The sequence below is a fragment of the Babylonia areolata genome, chromosome 3 (assembly GCF_041734735.1).
Source record: "Babylonia areolata isolate BAREFJ2019XMU chromosome 3, ASM4173473v1, whole genome shotgun sequence".
Classification (NCBI taxonomy): Eukaryota; Metazoa; Mollusca; class Gastropoda; order Neogastropoda; family Buccinidae; genus Babylonia; species Babylonia areolata.
This window is the reverse complement of record NC_134878.1, coordinates 47,222,752-47,232,751: the sequence shown is the minus strand read 5'-3', so window position 1 is coordinate 47,232,751 and position 10,000 is coordinate 47,222,752. Positions and strand designations below refer to the sequence as shown.

Here is a 10,000-nt window from a genome sequence, read left to right as displayed (position 1 = left end):
AAACGAAAGAAAAAAGACAAAAAAAAAAAAAAAAAAAAAAAAAAAGAAAAAAGAAAAAAAAGCCTTAAAGGCAGATTCGAACCCAGTGTGTTCGGGTGAGAAGAAACTGTCTTACTCAATACACTATCGTGGCTCCTTAACTGACGTTCAAAAATTTAACATTTAAAAATGTTTTTTTAAAAGGCGAGAAATCGATTGCGGTATTCGCAGTGAGAACGCTGTTTAAATCATATTATTCTGGTGTATCTTGGGCATTCAAAAAATCTTTAAGGGCAATTAAGAATTCTTTTTAAGTCTGCGGTAAAGGAGACGTGGCTATCGCCGCAATCATACTGCAACATTTAGCCGTTTTCTCTGGATCTAGATAGATGTAGCTACAAGTTTAGTTACACCCGCCATGTAGAGCAAAGTACAAGTACTTCTAAACGTCATATGAAGTGAAAAGGACTTAATTTTGAGAAACGTCAACTGGAAATTTTTACGCTTCATCAAAGGTATTAACTCTCATGGTTTATTATTTTAAACTGTGAATTCCGACTGATTTTGTTGATATTTTTATGGCAGTTTGTTGCATAATCTTTCCATCACATGTTATCGTGTATTGTCAATTGAATATAGGACTGAACGGGCAGGTCAACAACTTGAAACAATATGGCCTCCTTCGGGTTCGCGAGGAATATGAGCACGCGCTTTGAATATGTATAAATATGTGTACGCAACTGATTTTTGCCCATGACCTTCAGGGCTCAGCCAATAGATCTATAAAGTCCACTCGTACTACTGATTTTAGTATTTTCCGAAAAAGACCACTTGGGCGAATGAACATAGTGAAAGCCTGTACACTGAGAGTAAAACACACAAGCTTTTTATGTATTGAATAAATTTCAAAATGTAATGTTTAAGAAGAGAGAGATCAGTTTAAAGCAAATTAACACCCCTAGCATTAATTACAGATTATTTTCCCTTTTTTACTATCTGCAGCAAAGACATGCACCAGAAATATAACTTCCATGCTTAGCAAAAGAAGTTCCTGTTTGAGCAAAAGATGATAAAAATGACTGCTCTTGATGCTGTGTCAGAAAATCAGATCAAAGTGCCAAGTTTAGAGAATAAAAAAAAACAAAAAAAAACCCCAGTAAATTCATTTTGCATATAATTTGGCTTCTTTTTTAAAAATTTTTTGTGCACATCCCAGAGGTGCAATATTGTTTTAAACAAGATGACTGGAAAGAACTGAATTTTTCCTATTTTTATGCCAGATCTGGTGTCAACTGACAAAGTATTTGCAGAGAAAATGGCAATGTTAAAGTTTAACACAGACACACACACACACACACAGACAACCGTACACCGGGCTAAAACATAGACTCACTTTGTTTACACAAGTGAGTGACCAAAGCAGTTTGAACCAGACTTCATGCATTACAACCCAAATCACTTAACTGTCCACCACTGAAGAGAGTAGGTGACTGCACTGCCCGGTAGAACAGTTGGATCTTTTAAGATGGACCCCTTGCTGCTCAAAGGGTTCCAGTGAGTTTTCCGGGTAGAACCCGTGAAAGCAGTCCGTGTGTATGATGACTGCCGAACGTCCACCTTCAGCTGGAGGGGACTGCTTCTTGCACTTGAGTAAAACCAGCCTTCAGACCACATCCACTCAGACTGCTGGAGCCACTGTTCTGTTGGTTTGTAGCCGGCGCGGCAGAGGAATTCCTTTAGAGAAGAGTCCAGCCATGTGTCTAACACTTGTGCGAGGTCATCTTGATTTCGGATCAGACCCCCAGTGACCGCATGGGAGGCGTCCTATTCGCTTGGTAAAAAAACAGCAACATCTTCACTTCGGGGGACTGGTGGAATCTAGGGTCGACTGCTCCCCAATCCACGTACAGTGTGCGAAGCTGTAGGTGGCATCTGACAAGCGAGGCCATCACAGCAGGCGACATTCCCGTCCCCAGCGATGTTCAGAAATTCCAGCGGCTGACTGACGAAGGCACTGAACGGCCATACTGTAAGCAGGGCTGAGTTCTGGCCGCTCACGTGCACGTCCTTCCCGCAGACATCGCAGGGACACAGACTTGAGCTGTCTGCAGTTTTCCCACCAAGGCGTCGACGGATGTTTTGACGTTGGTAAACAGCGCAAAAGACAGGTTCACATACATCAAACTGTGGGCGCAGTTTCTCAGCAAGGTGACGATGTCTTGTGCTTCCTTGTTCCCCCGTGCCTTGAGGTGCTTGGCACAGTTGTTTTCTTCCAGGACAGTTGGCAGTATGGTGGTGGACATGCCTGACTCCACCGTCACGGTGAAGGCCTTGCTGAAGGTGATGTCCACGACGCTTCGTGTGTGTGTGTGTGCTCACACACCGCAGGGACAGTTTATCTCTGGTGGACAAGTAAGGGAGAACGTTCAACCAAAAAGGGTGCGTCCACGGCAGGAATTCAAATGCCTGGTGCACGATGTTCACAAGCTCCTAGGTCTCTCAGCTGTTTCTTCTCCCTTTTGGCCATCTGCTTTGCCTTCGTGTTGCCGCCCATCGCATCAGTTGTTGTCAAAAGGAGAGATACTGGCACGTGAGGATTTCGTGACAGTATGATTGATTCAAGACACTTTCCCAACTGAATAGCGCCAGTCACTTGGAAGTGGAGATGAACTGACCAGACATGTGTCCTTATTTTGTTTTTTGTTTTTTATTGGCAGGCAAGACGAACAGCTGGTCGCTGTTTCCCACGTGATGTCTCGCGTCATCTTCTCGTGATTGGCTGACCAGCTGGAAAGGCCCCGTGTGTGAAGACACCGCCTGCCTGTTGTCAGCTCATCTGACCAGTGCCAGCTAACTGTGTCTTTGTTGCGCGACGGCGCTTGTATTATCCTGCCCAGTTGGTTTCCATCCACAACTAACCTCTTTCTCTCAAGCCCTCGCTATCTGGTGTGCGCACGTGTGATAGATAAACGGTGATCATCATCGCAATCTTTATCACTAACCAACTTCTCTCTCTCTCTCTCTCCCTCTCTCTTGCTCACACACACACGCACACACACACACACACACACACACACATAAGAGTTTGTAAATACCAACCTGTTGGATAACCCACTCCCTCTTTCCCCATCCTGCGCCCCCTTCCTTGATCTGTATGTATGCCTTTGGCCGAAGCAATTTAAACCATCTCTCTCTCTCTCTCTCGTTTTGTCTCCCCCCCCCCCCCCCTCTGTCTTTCTCCCTCTTCCTTTCTCTATACCCCTACCCCTCTTTTTGTCTCCCTCCCTCCCCCTTTTCTCCACCCTCCCTCCCTCCCTGTGTGTGTGTGTGTGTGTGTCTGTTTCTCTTCCTTTCTTTATGCCCCGCACCCCCAATCTCTGTCTCTCTCTGTCACTCACACACACACACACACACACACACACACACACACACACACACACACAAAGAGATCATAATTATGAAATCTATTAGTATAATATGTTAGTTCCCGATCATGGTGATAGTCAGTGTGAATAGATGCACATGGTCAGTCACAGACCAGATGAAGTTGCCGACATCCCTGATAATCTGTGGGGAGAGAACGACGGGGAGGGTGGGTGGGGTGGAGGGTGGGAGTGGGAGACTAGGGAGAGACAGGGAAGACACACAAAGGAAATGAGTCTACGTTTACAATGTCAAAACACTCGAGGATGAATGTCACTTTTCTTTAGATGATTGCGAACTATACAAAGAAATTCGAGAAGAATTTCGTACACTGAATTAAAAAAACCAAACAAAAAACCAAACAAAACTTCTGAATATCATCATCAGAACCTAGTCAGCTGATACTGAAAGACAAACACGTGGGAATGTTTGAAAAAGACCCACCACCACAAAACAACAACAACAAAAAACCTAACAAAAACTGCTGCCAAAAACGTCCTATCACGGAGAAGTAATTCAATCTCTTGTTCTAATTTTTTTTTTAATTAGTATCTTATTGTTAAATTATTTTCGGTGTGTTGTATACGTGACTATACATGCGTATCATTTACATCTTGTTAAGGACTGATTGACATTAAATTTGATTCTGATTCTGATTTTGATTCACTGGTAGACCGGCACGAGTGGAGTAGGGATTGGGAGACTACTAGAGAGACAGACATACTGGTAGATACAAACAGACATATACAACAGTGCAAGGGAATGGAGAGATTTGGATCAACTGTTCGGAAACGATAATACTTCAACATAAAAAAAACAACACATGCGAGACAATAAACAAACGAAATTGGTATCAAAACATAATCACGTAGACACACGAAATGTAGGGGAGAGAAGCGCGTATGAAACAAAGCGGATGGTATCACTATAGTTGCTTCCCTTGTTTTCACATTCGCAATTGCAAATTCATGACCCTGTTCCAGACTCATTTTTATACTGTACACATTCTGTTACAGAAGAAATTTGACACAGATGAAATTAATACCATACAAATAAACCGAGTGCTTTCATGCATGTGCGGACATACGTTCGCAAACATGGTCAAGGATGAGAGTACCTTCGTGTCGAAGGGCGTGCGGATTTCCGTGTGGGCATTTTGACGATGTTTGACAGAGTTTTTTGTTTGGTTTGTTTCTGTCATAAAAAAACACATGATTCGGTACATCGGCCTTCGGAACCGGGTTGCAGGGTGTTCGGCATTAGGATTACAGAATATTGGTCTTTTTTGTCTCAACAGATTTCTCTGTGTGAAATTCGGGCTGCTCTCCCCAGGGAGAGCGCGTCGCTACACTGACAGCGCCACCTTTTTTTTTCTTTTTTTTCTGCATGCAATTTTATATATTTTCCTATCGAAATGGATTTTTTTGCGGAATTTTGCCAGGGACAACCCTTTTGTTGCCGTGTGTTCTTTTACGTGCGCTAAATGCATGTTGCACACGGGACCTGGGTTTATCGTCTCATCCGAATGACCAAGCGTCCAGACCACCACTCAAGGTCTAGTGGAGGGCGAGAAAATACTGACGACTGCCGGTGTGATTCGAACCAGTGCGCTCAGATTCTCTCACTTCCTAGGCGGACGCGTGACCTGTAGGTAGGCCAGCACTCCACTGAGTTCACAACACTTAGATTTTATTTTAGATATTGTGTTCTACGAGGATGCTGATATTCTCAATTTACTAACTTAAATAGATAAGAAATATAACATCCACCACGTTCACCCCCAAAAGACACACTCTTCGAAACCCTTGCATTGTGAATCAGTAAAGGGGAATATATGGATACCAGTTTCTTTAGAATTTCTCATGTTCTGGTTTCCCATGTGATATTATGTCGACAATTTTTTTTCAGTTGCACATTTGTGTTTTAATCATCTTGTAAGGACTGTGACAGTTGGTGCTGAGTTGTGCAATTTACTCTGGTAAAAACTGAATTTTGCCGGCAATAAAACTGTTAGGTTTATTTACATTGTCTGTTTAATGTCGGTGTGTAAAACCGAAAATAATTTAGAGTTTTAGATAATATGAAATAGAGGCGTACATCTTGTCTGTCAGTAATCTATTTCGGTAATGCTGCTGGTCAGGCATCTCCCCCTAGCAGATGTGGTGTAGCGTATATGGAGTTGTCGGAATGCAGTGATGCCTTGAAAAAAACTGAAACTAAAACTCATAACGTGTGTTGATTTGAAACAAAAAACCAAAACAAACAAAAAACAAACAAACAAACAAAAAACAACAACAACAACAAAAATCAGCAATAACAACAAACTACGAAGTTACGAAAACCTTTGCAACTGAATCTCATCGATCCCCCCCCCCTCCCCCCCCCCCCCATCCCAATCCCAATCAGAAGAAACATTACGAAAATCTGCTACCATACGATTCATACCAGTCCCCCCCACCCCCACCCCCACCCCCACCAACCCACCCACCACCCCCACTCTCACCTTCGCATTCATCTCGATGGTTGATGAGCGACATCGTGAAAGAATATGAAGCCTTGACAGATCAATACCGTCTACCTCTGCATCGTTAGATCGCTGTCTGTTTTGGTGTAGATTTTCTCTCTCTCTGTCTCTCTCTCTGTCTGTCTGTCTGTCTGTCTCTCTCTCTGTCTGTCTGTCTGTCTGTCTCTCTCTCTCTCTCTCTCTCTCTCTCTCTCTCTCAAGTCAAGTATAAATGATTTCGTTAAAATACTTCGTCAACGTTTAATTGATTGTAGATGGCAAGCATGGAATGAACATGTTCAGATTAGTGATAGATTTTGTATGTACAGAACTTTTTGTGGGCTGCATGACATGAAACCGTATTTAATGCTGTATATGGACAAACAATTGAGAATTATAACTACAAGATTTAGGTTGGGTGTGTCGGGTTAGCAACGCATCGTTACAGATACAGGAAACCTAATTACAATGATTTGATTTGCCCTTTATACCAAAGAGAAGAAGAAGAAGACGAAGTACAATTTGTGCTGAGCTGTCCAGCTCTTGAAGAGATTAGAGAAAAATATATTCCATCCAAATATTACAGACAGCCTTGTGCATTCAAGTTCAGTTTGTTGATGTCTTCAGAACGACAAAATGATGTGTGGAATTTGTCCATCTTCCTGCATAAAGCATTTAAATTTAGAGAAATTGCAACTTCATGATAATTACGTTTTGTTATCATTAATGTTGTTACAAGTGATTTTCTTTTTCTTCATGTCCGTTCAAACAAATGCGATGCTACAGATGATGTTTGTGTACCCCTTCATGGGGCTATGGCTTAATGAATAAATTATCCGTATCCGTATCTCTCTCTCTCTCTTCCTCCTCTCTCTCCCCCCTCCCCGCTCCCCCCCTCTCTCTCCCCCCTCCCCGCTCCCCCCCTCTCTCTCCCCCCTTCCCCATCTTGCCATGTTTTCCCTTTCTTATTGAATTTTTCCGCCCCTCATCCCCTACCCCCTCCCCCTACCCCTAGCCTCCTACCCCCACCCCTGGGAAATGTCGCCAGTTAACAAACAGAATACATAATTCAGCAATCAAGCATTGCTGCCGTCTGCTTTGATAGGAATGCCTCGTGGGCGATTTCACTGTCATCTTCGCTCTGGAAAATGTGCGCTAGAAAAATCTTGATTTTGTTCCTTTTTTTGTTGTTGTTGTTGTTTTTGCTGTCTTTTTTGTTGTTGTTGCCCTTTTCAACAGTAATTTCAGTCTGTCGTCACACTGGGTCTCATTTTCTTCCTAATTGTTCATTAACGGCCTTTATTTTATTTTTGTTTCTTCGTGTGTGTGTGTGTGTGTGTGTGTGTGTGTGTGTGTTTTCCTCTTGCCTGTCTTCGAACTCGACAGAGAGATTATTCTTTTTCTTTTTCCTTTTTTGTTTTTGTTTTCTGTTGTTTTTTTGTTGTTGTTGTTGTTTTCAACACCACAGACATGTGAGTTGTCCGTTAGCAGATTTGTGTGTGTGTGTGTGTGTGTGTGTGTGTGTGTTGCCTGTCTTCGAACTAGACAGGGAGATTATTCTTTTTCTTTTTCCTATTTTTTTTTGTTTTTGTTTTCTGGGTGTGTTTTTTTCAACACCATAGAAATATGAGTTGTCCGTTGGCAGATTTGTGTGTGTGTGTGTGTGTGTGTGTGTGTGTGTGTGTGTGTTTTCTCTTGCCTGTCTTCGAACTAGACAGAGAGGTTATTCTTTTTCTTTTTCCTTTTTTTTTTCTTTTTTTTTCTGTTTTTGTGTGTGTGTTTTTTCAACACCATAGAAATATGAGTTGTCCGTTGACAGATGTGTGTGTGTGTGTGTGTGTGTGTGTGTGAAAAAGTGTTGAGCCCCAAGATGTTGGTGTGCGTCGCGTTGTGCTGTAAATATTTAACCCCTTAGCCGCTGAACTTTCAGTGAAATGAGATCAGTGCATCTACTACTGTTTGTACACTCACCAGTGCTGTCATTAAGTTTGTGGTGGTTGTTGTTGTTGTTGTTGTTGTTGTAAACAAACAGTAACCCAATCCAAAGAGAAAGAAGCCGATAATGGTGACTAGCATCTGTTTTGTTTCCCCCTGGTTGTACACAAAGGTTGTATTTCACTTCAGTTTTGACATTAAGGTTGTATTTCACTTCAGTTTCGACACTTCAATTTTGAAATTAAGGTTGTATTTCACTTTAGGTTTGACAATAAGTTTGTATTTCACTTCAGTTTTGACATTAAGGTTGTATTTCACTTCAGTTTTGACATTAAGGTTGTATTTCACTTCAGTTTTGACATTAAGGTTGTATTTCACTTCAATTTTGACATTAAGGTTGTATTTCACTTCAGGTTTGACATTAAGGTTGTATTTCACTTCAGTTTCGACATTAAGGTTGTATTTCACTTCAGGTTTGACATTAAGGTTGTATTTCACTTCAGTTTTGACAATAAGGTTGTATTTCACTTCAGTTTCGACATTAAGGTTGTATTTCACTTCAGTTTTGACATTAAGGTTGTATTTCACTTCAGTTTTGACATTAAGGTTGTATTTCACTTCAGCTTTGACATTAAGTTTGTATTGCACTTCAGTTTTTACATTAAGGTTGTATTTCACTTCAGTTTTGACATTAAGGTTGTATTTCACTTCAATTTTGACATTAAGGTTGTATTTCGCTTCAGTTTTGACATTAAGTTTGTATTTCACTTCAGTTTTTACATTAAGGTTGTATTTCACTTCAGGTTTGACATTAAGGTTGTATCTCACTTCAGTTTCGACATTAAGGTTGTATTTCACTTCAGTTTCGACAAAAAGGGTGTATTTCACTTCAGTTTCGACATTAAGGTTGTATTTCACTTCAGGTTTGACAGTAAGGTTGTATTTCACTTCAGTTTCGACATTAAGGTTGTATTTCACTTCAGGTTTGACAGTAAGGTTGTATTTCACTTCAGTTTCGACATTAAGGTTGTATTTCACTTCAGTTTTGACATTAAGGTTGTATTTCACTTCAATTTTGACATTAAGGTTGTATTTCACTTCAGTTTCGACATTAAGGTTGTATTTCACTTCAGGTTTGATATTAAGGTTGTATTTCACTTCAGTTTTGACAATAACGTTGTATTTCACTTCAGTTTTAACATTAAGGTTGTATTTCACTTCAGTTTTGACATTAAGGTTGCATTTCACTTCAGTTTCGACATTAAGGTTGTATTTCAATTCAATTTTGACATTAAGGTTGTATTTCACTTCAGTTTCGACACTTCAATTTTGACATTAAGGTTGCATTTCACTTCATTTTTAACATTAAGGTTGTATTTCACTTCAGGTTTGACATTAAGGTTATATTTCACTTCAAGTTTGACAATAAGGTTGTATTTCACTTCAGTTTCGACACTTCAATTTTGACATTAAGGTTGTATTTCACTTCAGTTTTGACATTTAGGTTGTATTTCACTTCAGGTTTGACATTAAGGTTGTAATTCACTTCAGTTTCGACATTAAGGTTGTATTTCACTTCAGTTTTGACATTAAGGTTATATTTCACTTCAGTTTCGACATAAAGGTTGTATTTCACTTCAGTTTTGACATTAAGGTTGTATATCACTTCATTTTTGACATTAAGGTTGTATTTCACTTCAGTTTTGATCTTAAGGTTGTATTTCACTTCAGGTTTGACATTAAGGTTGTATTTCACTTCAGTTTTGACATTAAGGTTGTATTTCACTTCAGTTTTGACATTTAGGTTGTATTTCACTTCAGTTTTGACATTAAGGTTGTATTTCACTTCAGTTTTGACATTTAGGTTGTATTTCACTTCAGTTTTGACATTAAGGTTGTATTTCACTTCAGTTTTGACATTAAGGTTGTATTTCACTTTAATTTTGACCAATTCACCACATCACAATCACATTCACAGAGCAAACATTTAATCTATGAATGAATATCTGGAAAAAATGATCAGTTTGTCGAGATACAAGGGTTATATTTTCACTGTGAGAAAAATCAAACAACCCCCCCCCCCCCCCCACCCCCCCAAAAAAAAGAAAGAAAAGAAAAAAAAGTCACATGTCTTATGATCGCAGTGTTGTGTGTAAAAGA

The 10,000-nt window shown here is 40.3% G+C and overlaps 1 protein-coding gene across 1 annotated transcript in view; it reads right to left on the bottom strand.

Moving 5' to 3' along the window:
* Positions 1-2,033: 2,033 nt before the first annotated feature.
* The window catches only part of LOC143280344 (cholecystokinin receptor-like), a 171,445-nt gene continuing 163,478 nt past the window's right edge, over positions 2,034-10,000 (bottom strand). The window contains exon 9 of the mRNA XM_076584979.1: positions 2,034-2,334. Within this exon, the coding sequence (XP_076441094.1) occupies positions 2,034-2,334 (301 nt within the window). The remainder of the gene's footprint in view (positions 2,335-10,000) is intronic.